General features: G+C 33.8%; 1 protein-coding gene across 1 annotated transcript in view; it reads left to right on the top strand.

Annotated features, from left to right (window-relative positions):
- LOC140051079 (uncharacterized) overlaps positions 1–17,834 on the top strand; it is a 29,254-nt gene that overhangs the window by 1,605 nt on the left and 9,815 nt on the right. The window contains exons 2-32 of the mRNA XM_072096173.1: positions 231–482; positions 1,235–1,282; positions 1,779–2,045; positions 2,519–2,764; positions 3,071–3,109; positions 3,378–3,617; positions 3,810–4,052; positions 4,372–4,623; positions 4,880–4,909; positions 5,074–5,112; positions 5,674–5,919; positions 6,490–6,528; positions 6,711–6,950; positions 7,141–7,188; positions 7,432–7,686; positions 8,217–8,459; positions 9,004–9,180; positions 9,520–9,756; positions 9,940–9,987; positions 11,382–11,420; positions 11,596–11,835; positions 12,010–12,057; positions 12,303–12,557; positions 13,086–13,328; positions 13,542–13,682; positions 13,945–14,205; positions 14,749–14,802; positions 15,064–15,324; positions 15,565–15,681; positions 16,101–16,361; positions 16,938–17,109. Coding sequence (XP_071952274.1) covers positions 231–482; positions 1,235–1,282; positions 1,779–2,045; positions 2,519–2,764; positions 3,071–3,109; positions 3,378–3,617; positions 3,810–4,052; positions 4,372–4,623; positions 4,880–4,909; positions 5,074–5,112; positions 5,674–5,919; positions 6,490–6,528; positions 6,711–6,950; positions 7,141–7,188; positions 7,432–7,686; positions 8,217–8,459; positions 9,004–9,180; positions 9,520–9,756; positions 9,940–9,987; positions 11,382–11,420; positions 11,596–11,835; positions 12,010–12,057; positions 12,303–12,557; positions 13,086–13,328; positions 13,542–13,682; positions 13,945–14,205; positions 14,749–14,802; positions 15,064–15,324; positions 15,565–15,681; positions 16,101–16,361; positions 16,938–17,109 — 5,281 coding nt within the window. The remainder of the gene's footprint in view (positions 1–230; positions 483–1,234; positions 1,283–1,778; positions 2,046–2,518; positions 2,765–3,070; positions 3,110–3,377; positions 3,618–3,809; positions 4,053–4,371; positions 4,624–4,879; positions 4,910–5,073; positions 5,113–5,673; positions 5,920–6,489; positions 6,529–6,710; positions 6,951–7,140; positions 7,189–7,431; positions 7,687–8,216; positions 8,460–9,003; positions 9,181–9,519; positions 9,757–9,939; positions 9,988–11,381; positions 11,421–11,595; positions 11,836–12,009; positions 12,058–12,302; positions 12,558–13,085; positions 13,329–13,541; positions 13,683–13,944; positions 14,206–14,748; positions 14,803–15,063; positions 15,325–15,564; positions 15,682–16,100; positions 16,362–16,937; positions 17,110–17,834) is intronic.

Below are 17,834 nucleotides of genomic sequence, written 5' to 3'. Positions count from 1 at the left end.
CTTTCGATGCGTCGTTACGTTGCGATGCGTCGTTACGTTGCGATGCGGCATGATTTTGTATGAAACTGAGTTTTTCAAAGTTGACTGGTTTACACTGGCATAAGTTGGAACACCTGGCTCGAGATTAAAAACTAAATCAGAGTAGACTAGGCTTAACATAATAAACAAGACAAAGTAGACAGGATTAATAAACATAAAGTTTGCAGTTATTAAAATACTTTTATATTCAGAGTGTTTTGAAAGAGAAGATGGTTCCGATTATAGAGGATATGCCAGATATACAAGGTCTGGGATTTTGTGTCAAGAATGGTCGTCACAAACGCCTCACGCGCATTCCGAAACGCGGGAAAACTACCCGGATGACAGTCTAACATCTAATGAATGCCGTAATCCAGATGGGAAGGACACCGTGTGGTGTTACACAACAGACCCATCTGTAGTGTGGGAGTACTGTAACATCGGAAACCCTCGTGATAGTTGTGGTAAGTAAATATATTTTCTAAATTTTAATAAAAATTTGTTAAGTTGAATCACAATTTGTATTTCTCTGAGTTATTAAAATCATATCATATGTAGGCCGCCTATTTATGTTAAAAGAAAACTCTTTTTGCAGTTGCTATGTTTGGTTTTACAGTTATTGCCATTTCGTTTAACTGTATTGTTTTGTATGTCATTTTTGTGCCGAAATTGTTATACGGGATAGTTTTTGTAAAACTAATTTACATCATAAACATACATTTAGGCCTACTACCATGAGAATTCCTTCTTTTTATGATTTTTTAAAGAAAATTGATACATGGCCTGATGATGTGTAGATTTAAATTCTCAACGATAAGTAGATAATGATACTCGTAATACAAATATACTCCCCGGGTGGAATAGCACCCGGATGATCGAGAACGCGTATTATTGTATATTGGTCACTATTAGAGTACCGTACGCTAACTTATAACATCTATCTACCGATTCTCGGTATTGTGTCTATTTCCGTGTTTCACATATATCAGTAACCTAACCCTCAACCTAACCTTACATGATAAAGACGCTAAATGTGATGTAAATGAGAACTTGTACTGTGTTACCAAATATTCCTATGATACCTTGGAAATAGATAGTATGTGGAGCTACAGCTTGTGACCGGACTAAAAAATAATAACGTTTTTTCTCGCGCATCTCTATGCGTTTCTTCGTGAAGTCACGACAAAATACAAGTTTGATTTGTTGCGTATTTCAGATTTGTCGTCCTGGTCGCTCAGCAGCAGCCCAGACTTTTTGGAAAGAGGTAAGTTATGGACAAAATAGGGTGATGAGGCAGCATAATGCTATGACTGTCTTCTTTCAGGAGATGGTATTAATCTAGTAATTAAGCAATGAATGTTTCTTGTATTGAAGAACTGTTCGTATAAGATGTGAAGTCACTGTGTCATATACGGCGATTGGTTGATGCTCAGATGATCCGCATGTTATTTAGCATATGATTCGTTTTTGTTAAAAACTATATCATTGTTTTAAATTATCCACAAAAGTAGTAATTATAGTAGTAAAGATAATATATCAATTTCAGTTTAAAAAATTAGTTCAAAAGATAGGTCATTAGGTCTTTAGCCTATATTTTATATTGCTTGATCAGTTGTAAAGTTCCATGTTGATCACGAATGTAAATATTATGTGTGTATTGTTTTGCTTGTGTTTTTCTGCCAAGAAAACAATTATTATTATACTATGTATGAATGACTTAATAAATCGAATCTGAATCTGAAACTATCATCTTCTGGTAGAATGCTACGACAGAGTAGATGCTTCTGATTATAGAGGTACGGTTGGCGTGACCAAATCTGGCACTGCTTGCAAGAAATGGACGTCAGCATGGAACTTCGATATCGAAGACTATCCCTACGGAGGTTTGGGAGATCACAATTATTGCCGTAATCCAGATGGAAAAGCTTTCGCTTGGTGTTATTCAACCGATTATTATATTACGTGGGAATTCTGCTTTCTCGGGATACAGAAAGATGACTGTAGAAGTCTAGCAGCAACAGTATCAGGTAATATTTGGGTTGATAAGTTTACCTATTTAAACATTGAGTTTATGAAACATTATGGTATGAACAAAGATTATATCACGATTCTTAAGACAACTAGATGATGAAGATTGATTTGCGATCGTGATCTGTTTCGTAAACTCATTGTATTTTAAAGTATATTAAAAATAGTAAGGAAAAAATAGCTATAAGTTAACTCACCGTAACTCAAATGTATTTTTCTAATGATAGTAGTCAATGTTATTATTTTGTATGTATTTTCTAAATGATTTTTCAAATCAAAGATTCAATTTAAAGTGAATTCTTCCACTTTTTGAACCGATGTATACACTACAGGCTAACAAGGATATTAGGCAGTCATAAACACAATTGTATCAACATTACACCTCCCTCATTCACTCACTCTATGTAAATTAGTTTTTGGAAAATTGGCCGCGTTTACCTAGTATACAATTAATTTAGTTTCCATTTTTTAGATACCATTTTATTAGATTATACAAAACACCCGTACGCTGCAATATACGGCTATAACAACCTACATTACTACGATGTTCTACCAGAAGAATGTGCCCAACACTGCAACCAAGAGACGTCGTTTGTTTGTCGATCGTTTGATTATGACGTCAATAATAAGGAATGTAACTTAAGTGAAAAGGATAAGGACATGGTTGGTGGTTTAAAGACAGATTATGTTTCTAGCCATTATGACTATTACGAAAGAGGTAATTAGCAGCATGCAGCGTATACATTTACTTGGACCAAAACAAAACCAAATTAATAAATTGACTCGTTTAAAGTCTCCTTTTAACTGTTCGTCTTTCTTTATGTACCCCTTTACAAATTCAGTTGTTAAACATGCAAATACGGAGGAGACGTAGCGTATTGGGCCACTGACTGCACTAGGAAGAGATTTATTTTTTTTTAAAGTCCCCAATATCATTACATTTAAAATGAATGTCGTTGCATTACACATGTTTATTGAGTACTACCATGTAAAAACGAAACACTTTATCAAATATTTTTTACAGGTAATATCACAAGAGACGAACCAGTTAAACCAGCACCTTGTAAGTATATGGCAATGTGTATGTTGTTTTTTTTATAGTAGAAAATGAAAATACGCATCATCACATGCCCACAGTGTTGCTTATGGATAGTAGACCTTTCATCGACCTGCCACAGGCACCGCCCGATTTTAAAGTTATATAACTCAATCTTAACAAGTGTAAAAGTATGATGACATTTCGAAAGGTTTATGAACTAATTCATCCTTTATTTTAGGGTTATAGACTTCTCTTTAAATCATTATTTTGCACGTTTCTTCATTTACTGTAGCTGTGCCACAATATTTAAGATATCCAGACTCTGCCATATATGGTCACAACAACATCCACCTGAACAATGTTTCTGCAGAAGAATGTGCTAAACACTGTAATCAAGAAACATCGTTCATTTGTCTATCTTTTGATTATTACAAAGAAGATCGGGAGTGTGACCTAAGCGATAAAAATAAGGATATGGTCGATGGCTTAAAGACAGATTATATTGGCAATCCGTTTGATCATTACGAAAGAGGTAAGATATTGTGGTATGGTATTCATTTTAACAAAGAAAACAAAAACAAATTGGCTTGTTCAACAACATTTCTCTGAACACCCACATTTAGGCAGGTTTAATTCTGCAAACCAGCCAAGTTTGACCATCAAAGCAAAGTTGGTCAGATTGTTATACCCAGTACAATAACAAATGTTACTTTCTACCTTTTAGATTCAGCTTTACTAGATTACACAAGATATCCAAACTCTGAGATATATTCTTACAACAACATACAACTGAACAATGTCTCACCAGAAGAATGCGCTAAACAATGTAATGAAGCATATACGTTTATTTGTCGATCATTTGATTATGACGTAAGCAATCATGAATGCAGATTAAGTAGATATGATAAGGAGACGGCGGTTGGTGGCTTAAGGACAAATGTTGATCATATTGACCATTATGAAAGAGGTATGTATATTCAAAGTATTTAATTCAAGAAAAATACAAAATAGCCTGCTTTGAGTCAAGTTTCTTTGTTTAAAATCATTATCGTCGTCGTCTTTGTAGCACTGAGATAGGGCATATTAGTTATTTCATCCTTTTCCGCTTAAAATGCGTATGGCTTGCGGTAAAATATGGGATTATGTATCCTTAATCTTCTTGTAAGAAAGTGGGTAATTAACAACGCTGATTATTTTCACATTTTGAAGTAATATACTTGGGTCATTACATCTCCTTTCATTGCAATGTTCGCATTTAATACTCATTTTTAATTTTTTTATTTCAGACTCAGCCTTATTAAACTACAGAGTATATCCCGATCACGCTTTACCTGGTCAGAACAGTATGTATTTGACGGGTGTTTCGATAGACGTCTGCGCCAAAAAGTGTAATGAGCAAACGTCTTTTACTTGCCGCTCTTTTGAATACTACAGAGAAGATAGAAACTGTGAATTAAGTTCAGTAACTAAGGATATGGTTCGTGGTGGTTTAGAGTTAAATTATTTTAAAAATATCCCGATCGATTATTATCAGAGAGGTAGGTTTAATATATTTATAATTAGCCTACTATGAGTTTTTTTATGTATGTTATTCATTTCATGTAAGTATTTCTATGTGGAGACCTCTCGACGGTTATATTTATTTATAACTTTTAGGTGATCCTGCCTCATTGATTTACTTTTGTAATGTTTTTATATTTTATTTTGTACTGTATTTGCAACAAAAGTCCAATATGACATTTTTTATGGACACTGGGTATTAACTATATTTATATTTATATACTTTTTTTACAGTTTTCATCCCAACGGAAGCACCAACTGCAGGTAATCTTTATTTCTCTATGGGTCATTTTCATTTAACATATTTGATTATTAATAACAATAACCGATCTGAAGTCTAAATAAAAACCATATTTTGTTAAATAAAGTACCATTTTATGAACGTGTAACAATTAATCATTATAAATACCTCTCTACAATCTTTTCAGCAGGTACAACCATGACTGAAGCAGAAACAACACAATCCGGTAAGGTTTCACTTGATACAGTTTATCAAGTATAAACTTCTTTCTAGATGTAGTGCGGTATATCTATTAAAATAAAAAGTAAATATTAGATTATTAGTGAAATTGAATAAAACATTCTTCAACTTGAACTGCACAAGCGAAAGAATACTGTATGACTAGGTTTGCTAATTTATCGTTATTAGATGCTCATCAGAGGCATGTTCATATAGGACGATAACGATCGCGCTGAGATAGTTTATCTTTGAAGGAGATCCATACAGAAGTATTTCTATTGTGTTCAGAATTAAGTATAATTTATATATAACGACCTTATTTTACTTATACGTTGCACGCTAAAGCTTGGTTCCCACTAGCGACGCAACGCAACGCAAGGACGTAACGCAACGTAAGTGATTTGACCAATCACAAGCGATGGATTATTCGAACAGTGGCTTATCATTGGTCAACTCGCTTGCGTTGCGCGTACGTCCTTGCATTGCGTCTCTAGTGAGAACCACGCTCAATTAGGTTTGTAGACACATATACAGTACATTTACAAATGTTACTTTCCACTTTTTTTAGATTCAATCTTATTAGATTACACAAGATATCCAAACGCTGCAATATATGGTTACAACAACAAAGATCTGTATGACGTTTCACCAGAGGAATGTGCTGAACGATGTAATCAAGAAGCAACGTTTGTGTGTCGATCTTTTGATTATAAAGTTGATGAGGGTGATTGTCACTTAAGTGAAAAGGATAAGGACATGGTCGGTGGCTTAAAAACAGATTATTTTGGCACTCATTACGACCACTATGAAAGAGGTAGTTGGGTATTTTTATTTGAACTAAAATTACACACAGTACTACTTCTTTATTCGATTATAAAAGTGTGTTGTGAGGAAAATCATTGTTTATTTAATATGTAGGCCTATGTAGGCCTATTGTACAACTTTCTTATTAAAAACAAAATGAAATATATCGATACTTAACAACATTCTACATAAGCGTTGCATTTGAATTTTGTGTTAAATATAACATTATAACTATACAAGAGTTATTAATTTAAGTGATTAAACAGCTTTACTCCTGGAGGTACCTAGATATGAGATAGAACGTTCTAATACGGTACCTGTCTCCGACATGAACTATCCGGTTAGAAATGGTACGAACGTGCACCAGGAAATCGTACGAACGTGAACCAGGAAATCGTTGAGGAGATTGTTTGAAGGCCAATTTATTTTTAGCGATGGTATATTTAATTATGCACCTGTAGTTTTCTGACATGGTTAATATTTACTATATCTGTGACTAAAACTCCCAATTATAGTTTATTTAAATAAGTTTTAACAATGTAATTTTTGCTTCACACTGTTTTAAATGTGTTTTTTACAGGTACTATCACAACAAACGAACCAGTTGAAATAGAACTTGGTAAGTGCCGTATTCCTATGGTACCATTTGCTTTAAAATGTCAACTCAATTGGCAAGTTTAAAGGGCAGTATAATAAATGATAATACATTAAATGTACAGTTTTAACAATAATATAACTATAAATTGTGCTGTACAGTATAATATGTATATTAACATTTAAATTGTTTTCCTTTTTTTATAGATTTGCCAAAATTTACAAGGTATCCAGACTCTGCCATATCAGGTCATAACAACCGCCACTTATACAATGTTTTCCCAGAGGAATGTGCCAGACGCTGTATTGAAGAAACATCGTTTATTTGTCGATCTTTTGATTATTACAAAGAAGATTTTGACTGTGATCTAAGCGATAAAAATAAGGATATGGTCGGTGGCTTGAAGACAGATTATTATGGAAATCCTTTTGATCATTATGAATTAGGTATATGAATTCAAATCGATAAACTTAAGTGGTATCTACATCTATATCATACGTAAAGTCCGAAACTCAATTACGTAAAATGTTAAATACATCTGTATCATAACTCTACAAAACCAAAATTAACTGTTTTTAAATGCATACATTTGCATATATTGTATTCACATTTTGTTATTAAAATGTTATTTTACAGACATTCTTACCACAACAGAGACAACGACAGTAGTTCAGCCAGCTTCTGGTAAGTATGTGTGTGCCTCAATTATGGAGATAAGATCCATTAACACAACTTTAAGCTGCATTTGTCAGACTCAAAGATAACATACTAAAAGTATATTTTCTCATCATTCTTGGTTTAAATCAAAATATCAATATTCTATATTATGATGTTGTAAATGGTATCTTGCAAAAGAGGTTAAAAGATTTTTATTGGCCAAAATAGATGTTTGTACTCATACTGTGTACGTAATTGTGTATTTTTAAGAGTGCTACGAAAGAGTAGATGCTGCTGATTATAGAGGCACGGTTAGCGTCACAAAGTCTGGCAAAACGTGCCAAAAATGGACATCACAGACGCCTCATGAACACACAGACACTCCCGAAAAGAGTCCCGGTAACGGTTTAGGAGATCACAATTTCTGTCGTCATCCCGATGGTTATTCTGGATTCGCTTGGTGTTATACAACAGATCAAAACACAAGATGGGATTTGTGTTATATTCCCATGGAAAGCGAATGTGGTAGGTGGAATTTGATTTTGTAGCGCAGTGGTCAAGTTGACACTAATCCTACTTCTGTCCAACAGCAGTAGCGCAGTGGTCAAGTCTACTATCCTATCCTACTTTTGACCAACAGCAGTAGCGCAGTGGTCAAGTTGACACTAATCCTACTTCTGACCAACAGCAGTAGCGCAGTGGTCAAGTCTACTATCCTATCTTACTTCTGTCCAACATAGAGGGTATTGTATAGTACCTTGATACAATTTTCAAGGACATGTATTCGATTCTTTTAGATATGATACCATGCGCAAAAAATATGTTAAACAAGAGTATGATAGCAATATCCTATTAGATGGAGAATAGAGCAATTTACATCAACTACGTATGTCAGTCTTCTTAGTAGATAAGTGCGCAACAGTTTATGTATCAGTGGCCAAACGTTTCGCCTTTACTGGTGTCGTTGAATAGTTTATGTTACGTAGCCTTCTATTCTTCTTACCACTATACTAATTATAACGCTAATATTCACGTTGATCTTTACTCAAATTTAGCTTCAGCTTTATTAGAATTTACAAGATATCCAGAGTCTACGGTAAATCGTTACAGCACACTTAAAGTTCATTACTACGATGTATCACCAGAAGATTGCGCTAAACGTTGCAACAACGTACAATCATTTACTTGTATATCTTTTGATTATGACAAAAACAATCACGAATGTGTTTTAAGCCCTAAAGATAAGAAGCAGTCTGGAGGATTAAAGACGGATTATGGTTTTGACCGTTATGAAAGAGGTGGGTTGGCGTCATTTTCATTCATTCATTCATTCATTTATTTATACAAAGCAAATTTCAAAATATGTTGACAAAGTATGAATCAAGTTAATATAAATGCATTGTATCTGGAGAAAACACAAATAAGCTCAAAGAGCTTTACGACAGGTTCCACCAGGAAAAAAGTTGTATAAAAAAATTTGGATCAAATGTTCATAGACAGAGACAAACAGGGGTTACAGACGGTACATACACTACGCAAGAGACCAAGTATAGACAAAGACAAGACAAACAAACAAATAAATAAATAAGGGTAAAAGAGGGTTTGAAATAGGTCAAAATTTGGGTGAAATATTAATTTGTTTAACATAACATTACATTTGTAGTCTCACGTAGCCAATTCGCGCTACTGTTGTATCTATAATTTGTCCCGTACGGAAAAGGTTGTAATACTCATCTGTAGAGCTTGTAATTATTGGTTTGTACTGATGTCATTTTTATTACATGCTAAAGGGAAGGAAATTAAGCATCCAAATTTACATTAGAACATTAATTTTTTTTACAGGAACTGGCACAACCGATCAATCATCGACTCGGGCGGAACCGACTCCAGCGGAACCAACTCGAGCGGAACCGACTCGGGCGGAACCGACTCGAGCGGAACCGACTCGAGCGGAACCGACTCGGGCGGAACCGACTCGGGCGGAACCGACTCGGGCGGAACCAACTCAGACAATACGAGGTAAAAACAAGTTATTATACTATATGCACATCATTGAACGGCTTGTGATACATTGATATTTGAACATGTTTCACAAAATCTTTTTTTGTTTTATACTAAGCATATACATGTTATTCAAATTTGTATTGATTAATGAATTTACTAGAATTTGTGCAGTATACCTATGGTACCATTTGACAGCAGCGATATCCTACCAGCTACTACTTAATTGACAAGTTTAAAGGGCAGTATGATAGATGATTAAATGCGCAGATGCCCAGTTTTAACAATAATACATTTTAAATTGTACTGTATATAGGCCTATAAAATTAAAATTAAAATTTCCATTTTTTGTTGTAGATTTGTCAAAATTTAAATTGTATCCAGACTTTTCCATTGATGGTCATAACAACCGCCAATTAGAACATGTTAACCCAGAAGAATGTGCTGAAATATGTATTAAAGAAACATCGTTTGTTTGTCTATCTTTTGATTATGACAAAACCACATTAAAGTGTTATCTAAGCGAAAAAAATAAGGATATGGTCGGTCACTTGAAGCCAACTTATGGCAATCCGTATGATTATTATGAATTAGGTAAATGAATTCAAATCAATAAACTTAAATGGTATCTACATCTGTATATCATACGTAATGTCCGAAACTTAGCTATGTAAAATGTACATCTGTATCATAACTCTACCAAAATTAACTGTTTTGAAATGCATACATTTGCATATCTTGTATTCATATTTTGTAATAAAAAATGTTATTTTACAGACATTTCTACCACAACAGAGACAACGACAGTAGTTAAGCCAGCTTCTGGTAAGTATGTGTGTGCCTCAATTATGGAGATAAGATCAATTAACACAACTAAGCACCAGAGAAAAATCCTTGGATAACTAAGGTCTAGTTAAAGATGTATTGTCCCCCAAAAACATAAAAAATGAAGATTAATTAAATTAGACTTTGAATATGTTATTTTGTAGTTTTAATAAAGTTAATCACTTCCATAGAAAAAACCCTGGAAAAAATAATGTTTTCACTTATAAAATGACAAAATAAATGGTTAAATTCAACCAAAAACCAATTGGCTGGCAGCCAATTTGACCATTTTTTGCTTTATATTACAGTTTTGTCAGTTAAGATACATTTTTTTTATCCAATTTTTTTTTGGTCAAAGTGGATAACTATTATGTTACATTAAAATGGCATATTCAACAAAAACAGGGGACAATACATCTTTAGGCCTAAATATATCGATAAATAAAAACACAAATTATATACAACATTTCTTACATCTAAAAAACAAAAGAACAAAGATAAATATGTTAAATATCAAAATGTACTTACCAAAATCTTCCGTACTGCTCAAAAAGAATAATACAGTGACAAAATTGATCTTCATAAAAACAATATTTAAAAAAAATTGACATACATACATAACAGATTTTTTTCTTTTTAAACTAAAAACAAACTTTTATTTAAATGCCAATATGGTTTCAGAAAAAATTACTCAACAGATTTTGCCTTAGATATCTTTGAAAAAATTACAAAGTAAAAATGAGAAATTACGGTATCAGAGGCCTTCCTTTAAAACTTATTAAAAACTACCTTTCCAATCGTTTTCAGTTTACTTCTCTAAATAAGTTTAACTCTTCCCATTCCCGTTTAACTTGTGGTGTTCCCCAAGGATCGATTCTTGGACCACCATTTATTTTTTATTTTTGTTAATGAAATACGTAATAGTTCTAAATTACAACATTTTATTTTATTTGCTGACGACACAAATATTTGTTTCTGTCATCCAAGATTAAATACCTTATTTAAAATTGTCAATGATGAGTTACTGAAAGTTTCAAAGTAGCTTAAGCATAATAAATTAACTCTTAATACATCCAACACGAATTATATAAAATGTTTCTAAACGTAAAATTTAAAATTATTAAAATGAACATATGTACATTGGTAATAAATCAATACAGCGAGTTCTAGAAACACAATGTCTTGGTGTAAACAAGGATAAAGACATGGTTGGTGGATTAAAACCGATTATTTTGGCGCTCATTATGATGACTATGACAGAGGTAGTTTGGTATTTTTATTTACTATGTCTGATTGAAGAAATCCCAATTATAATGTATTTAAATGCATGCCATGTTGTAAAGTGTTAAAACGGGTTGCTTTGCTTCACACTGTTTTAAATGTGTTTTTTACAGGTACTATCACAACAAACGAACCAGTCGAAATAGAACCTGGTAAGTGCCTATGGTACCATTTGCTTTAAAATGTCAACTCAATTGGCAAGTTTAAAGGGCAGTATAATAAATGATAATACATTAAATGTACAGTTTTAACAATAATATAACTATAAATTGTGCTGTACAATATAATATGTATATTAACATTTAAATTGTTTTCCTTTTTTTATAGATTTGCCAAAATTTACAAGGTATCCAGATTCTGCCATATCAGGTCATAACAACCGCCACTTATACAATGTTTTCCCAGAGGAATGTGCCAGACGCTGTATTGAAGAAACATCGTTTGTTTGTCGATCTTTTGATTATTACAAAGAAGATTTTGACTGTGATCTAAGCGATAAAAATAAGGATATGGTCGGTGGCTTGAAGACAGATTATTATGGAAATCCTTTTGATCATTATGAATTAGGTATATGAATTCAAATCGATAAACTTAAGTGGTATCTACATCTGTATCACACGTAAAGTCCGAAACTCAACTACGTCTGTATCATAACTCTACAAAACCAAAATTAACTGTTTTTAAATGCATACATTTGCATATATTGTATTCACATTTTGTTATTAAAATGTTATTTTACAGACATTCTTACCACAACAGAGACAACGACAGTAGTTCAGCCAGCTTCTGGTAAGTATGTGTGTGCCTCAATTATGGAGATAAGATCCATTAACACAACTTTAAGCTGCATTTGTCAGACTCAAAGATAACATATTAAAAAAATATATTTTCTCATCATTCTTGGTTTAAATCAAAATATCAATATTCTATATTATGATGTTGTAAATGGTATCTTGCAAAAGAGGTTAAAAGATTTTTATTGGCCAAAATAGATGTTTGTACTCATACTGTGTACGTAATTGTGTATTTTTAAGAGTGCTACGAAAGAGTAGATGCTGCTGATTATAGAGGCACGGTTAGCGTCACAAAGTCTGGCAAAACGTGCCAAAAATGGACATCACAGACGCCTCATGAACACACAGACACTCCCGAAAAGAGTCCCGGTAACGGTTTAGGAGATCACAATTTCTGTCGTCATCCCGATGGTTATTCTGGATTCGCTTGGTGTTATACAACAGATCAAAACACAAGATGGGATTTGTGTTATATTCCCATGGAAAGCGAATGTGGTAGGTGGAATTTGATTTTGTAGCGCAGTGGTCAAGTTGACACTAATCCTACTTCTGTCCAACAGCAGTAGCGCAGTGGTCAAGTCTACTATCCTATCCTACTTTTGACCAACAGCAGTAGCGCAGTGGTCAAGTTGACACTAATCCTACTTCTGACCAACAGCAGTAGCGCAGTGGTCAAGTCTACTATCCTATCTTACTTCTGTCCAACATAGAGGGTATTGTATAGTACCTTGATACAATTTTCAAGGACATGTATTCGATTCTTTTAGATATGATACCATGCGCAAAAAATATGTTAAACAAGAGTATGATAGCAATATCCTATTAGATGGAGAATAGAGCAATTTACATCAACTACGTATGTCAGTCCTCTTAGTAGATAAGTGCGCAACAGTTTATGTATCAGTGGCCAAACGTTTCGCCTTTACTTGTCGTTGAATAGTTTATGATACGTAGCCTTCTATTCTTCTTACCACTATACTAATTATAACGCTAATATTCACGTTAATCTTTACTCAAATTTAGCTTTAGCTTTATTAGAATTTACAAGATATCCAGAGTCTACGGTAAATCGTTACAGCACACTTAAAGTTCATTACTACGATGTATCACCAGAAGATTGCGCTAAACGTTGCAACAACGTACAATCATTTACTTGTATATCTTTTGATTATGACAAAAACAATCACGAATGTGTTTTAAGCCCTAAAGATAGGAATCAGTCTGGAGGATTAAAGACGGATTATGGTTTTGACCGTTATGAAAGAGGTGGGTTGGCGTCATTTGTTTAACATAACATTACTCATTTGTAGTTCCACGTAGCCAATTTGCGCTACTGTATCTATAATCATACTCATCATCTGTACGGCTTGTAATTATTAGTTTGTACTGATCTTCTCTGTCTTTCATTTTTAGTACATGTTAAAGGGAAGGAAATTAAGCATCCAAATTTACATTACAACGTAAATGGTCTTTTTACAGGAACTGGCACAACCGAGCAAGCACCGACTCAGGCTGAACCGACTCGGGCGGAACCGACTCAGACGGAACCGACTCGGACGGAACCGACTCGGGAGGAAACAACTCGGGCGGAACCGACTCGGGAGGAACCAGCAATACCAGGTAAGAACATTTAATATACTATATGTACATCATTGAACGGCTTGTGATACATTGGCATTTGAACATGTTTCACTTAAAATCTTTCTTTGTTTTATAATAAGCATATACATGTTATTCAAATTTTTATTGAATAATGAATTTAATAGAATTTATTGCCGGTTTTATCACCAAACAACAACTCGGACAGAAAGCAAAATGATTTGATATAGAATATGTTTGATGTGTTTTATTGTCTGGAATTATTAATCTCTTGTTTCTTCAGAATGTTATGAAAGTGAAAATGGTGCTGATTATAGAGGTTCAGTTAGTACCACAAATAGTGGACACACATGTCAAAAATGGACATCACAAACACCCCATGGACATTCAAGAACACCAGAGGCGTATCCAAACACAGGTTTGGGAAACCACAACTTCTGCCGTAATCCTGATGAAGATATTCTCCCTTGGTGTTACACGACAGATCCAAATGAAAGATGGGAATTCTGTGATGCTACAGTTGGACCAGCATCAGAAAACTGTGGTAGGTTAAACATGATTCAGCATCTGTTCAGCAATTAACAAAACAGTCAAATGTATTGGTATTGTGGCGTGTAGGTTGACATGCTTCATTACCAATCCCAGAGTCTTTGGTTCAATTCATGTTACTATTGGCCAATACAGTGCCACTGCCTAAGCTTATAAAATACTTGTATTGCTTTTGAAAGCTATGTTGTTTCCCATTCTGTATTGCTATTGAAAAACTCTTATTTTATTAAAGAATTTGGTTAGGTTCAAATAAGTAATGTACAGTTTCAAACATGACTAACAGCTAAATAAACAATTTACAAATAATTTGTATTAAATAATATTGTTCACGGGCACTATCACATCAGAGGCACAGACAGATGTTGATACCATCCTGATAGACCAGCATCACCACTGTCATCCACACATCCTTTAGATTCATTATTGGTTTTTACTACTCTTTCCATCCCTAGAGTTTATCTTTCTTTGTCTTTATATTACATATTGAAAAGAAGGAAATGAAATATCCAATTTACATTTATTACAATGCTTTTTACAGAAATTCGCACAACTGAGCAAGCTACTCGGGAGGTACCAACTCAGCCAATACCAGGTAAGAACAAGTTTTAATATACTATATGTACATCATTGAACGGCTTGTGATACATTGCCATTTGAACATGTTTCACATAAAATCTTTCTTTGTTTTATAATAAGCATATACATGTTATTCAAATTTTTATTGAATAATGAATTTAATAGAATTTATTGCCGGTTTTATCACCAACAACTCGGACAGAAAGCAAAATGATTTGAAATAGAATATGTTTGATGTGTTTTATTGTCTGGAATTATTAATCTCTTGTTTCTTCAGAATGTTATGAAAGTGAAAATGGTGCTGATTATAGAGGTTCAGTTAGTACCACCAATAGTGGACACACTTGCCAACAATGGACATCACAATCACCCCATGGACATTCAAGAACACCAGAGGCGTATCCAAACACAGGTTTGGGAGACCACAACTTCTGCCGTAATCCTGATGAAGATATTCACCCTTGGTGTTACACGACAGATCCAAATGAAAGATGGGAATTCTGTGATGATACAGTTGGACCAGCATCAGAAAATTGTGGTAGGTTAAATATGATTCATCATCTGTTCAGCAATTAACAAACAGTCAAATGTATTTATCCACAACGTCAGATAAGACATTTAGAATCTTAAAAACGAACAACGCCAGTTTATATTTTATACGTTTTACTGCTCTTTCCATCCCCAGGGTATATCTTTCTTTGTCTTTATATTACATCTTGAAAAGAAGGAAATTAAATATCCAATTTACATTATTAAATTACATAAATGCTTTTTACAGAAACGGGTATAACTAAGCCAGCAACTACTCAAGAGGTAACAACTAAGGAAGTACCGACTCAGGAGGTACCGACTCAGGAGGTACCGACTCAGGAGGTACCGACTCGGCCAATACCAGGTAAGAACAAGTTTGAATATTCTGTATGTACATCATTCTAGGAGTTTTGATATTGCATAATGACCTTTGTTTCTCATATAATCTTATTTCGGGATACACTAAGCTTACATTTTATTTTAATTTAATTTGGTCCATGACAAACGAGGCACCAACTCTTAGGTAAGCAAGCTTGAATTTGGGTTTTCTATAAAAGTAACAGTAAACATTATATCAGATTTTGAAGGGAATAGAGATTTTCATTTGTTGCCTTAAATTGTTTACTGTGTTGCTGTCACGGAAACCTGCACTTGTATTTATTTATCGTCCGACTGCCTGGTCTCAGCTCACGAACTGATGATGACAAACACGTATTTATGAAATTCATTGATATGCCCTTCGATGTTTTGTTATTGTCTGGATTTTATCTCTTGTTTCTTCAGAATGTTATGAAAATACATTCGGTATTGATTATAGAGGTTCAGTTAGTACCACAAATACTGGAAAAACTTGCCAAAAATGGACATCACAAACGCCTCATGAACATTCAAGAAAACCATATGTGTACCCAAATAGAGGTTTGGGAGATCACAACTTCTGCCGTAACCCGGATGGAGGTTTTCACCCTTGGTGTTACACGACAGATCCAAATGAAAGATGGGAATACTGTGATGATAAAGTTGGACCAGCATCAGAAAACTGTGGTAAGTTAAACATGATTCAGCATCTGTTCAGCAATTAACAAAACAGTAAAATGTATTGGCACTGTGACTTGTATGCCTGATTACCAATCTCTTTGGTTCCAATCCTGTTACTTTTCTTCAATACAGTGCAACTTATAAAAGACTTGGTTTTAAAAGGGTTACCAATCCGCTATGGATATGGTTGGTAGCTTAAAGACAGATAACGATGGCAATCCTTATGACCTAGGGATGTCATCACTTGAATGCTACTAAAATAGTGTTTTGTTATCTCCTCTTCTTTTAGTAGTGAAATATGTAGTAGGTTGATAGACGGTAAACGGCATTATTAAAAAAGTATCCAATTCAAATCAATCACCGTATTACATTTTACATAACTTAAGAAGATTATAAAAAGTCCTGATATTATAACTCGGTAATAGAAACAGAATAAAAGTAGAAATAACATTTGAAAACATCTAAAGATAATGATGATCACGACGATGACAATAACAATAGTAATATTATAATAATAATCTAATCTAATGTAACAAAATGTTGTATTTTTCTGGAAATATTCATGTTTAAAAATTGTTGCAGCTTGTCCTGGCGAGTTTCCATGTACTGATGGCAGCTGCATACCCACATATTTGCGATGCGATGGCACCGTCAACTGTATAAGCGGCATTGATGAAGTTGATTGCCCAACAAATCAAGGCTGTGAGGAGACTGAATATACATGCGACGGTGGTACAACGTGTATACCATTTAGGTTAGTTTTATTTAAAATTACAAACCTTGTTTACTGTTGAAGACAAACACTCTCAATACTAAACATTCTATTACGGTAAAACTCGGAAAATCTACAACCAAACTTGTTTTATGGTTAAAAAGTTCCAACATATTTTAACATTTATTGACACTTTCTTCTTTAATTCTTTTTTTGATTTTTTTTTTGGTTTTTTTTGCGTATTTGATTTAATTTATTGTCTAAATATAGTGTTTATTATAAACTTATTTTAGTTAAGAAATGGGACTTTTGTAGGTATAGTAGTTATAGTTACAGTAATCTTATTTACTTTAGCAGTCCCTGACAAATGTATGGTTTGTTAGTCAAATAAATAAATGAAATGAACATAATTTCTGGAATTAAACAATAAAGTTTATATATATTGTGCAAAGGCGCGAACTTAAGACATGTGCATCTGCAAATCATACACATGCATATATAAATTACTAGCAATTATACCCGCCCCAGGGCGGGTTTCAAAATGAGTTTAAAGCCTTCTCAGTACATAACACCCGACGCCAGTATCTCCGTATACGCACCAACCTCCACTCCTTAATAACACCCCACACTCTTTACAGTGAAGGACAAATTCAATTAAACGTTAGCTTCAAATTGAGAGGGCATACATAGGTATGATAGGCCTATGGCTTAAGTACGTTGTAACCTGTGTAAATGAGTAGGTGTCATATTGGCTGATAATTAAAATA

Source organism: Antedon mediterranea, chromosome 1 (genome assembly GCF_964355755.1).
Source record: "Antedon mediterranea chromosome 1, ecAntMedi1.1, whole genome shotgun sequence".
NCBI lineage: Eukaryota > Metazoa > Echinodermata > Crinoidea > Comatulida > Antedonidae > Antedon > Antedon mediterranea.
Note: the sequence above shows the minus strand (reverse complement) of the source record. Positions and strands in the feature narration are given on the sequence as shown.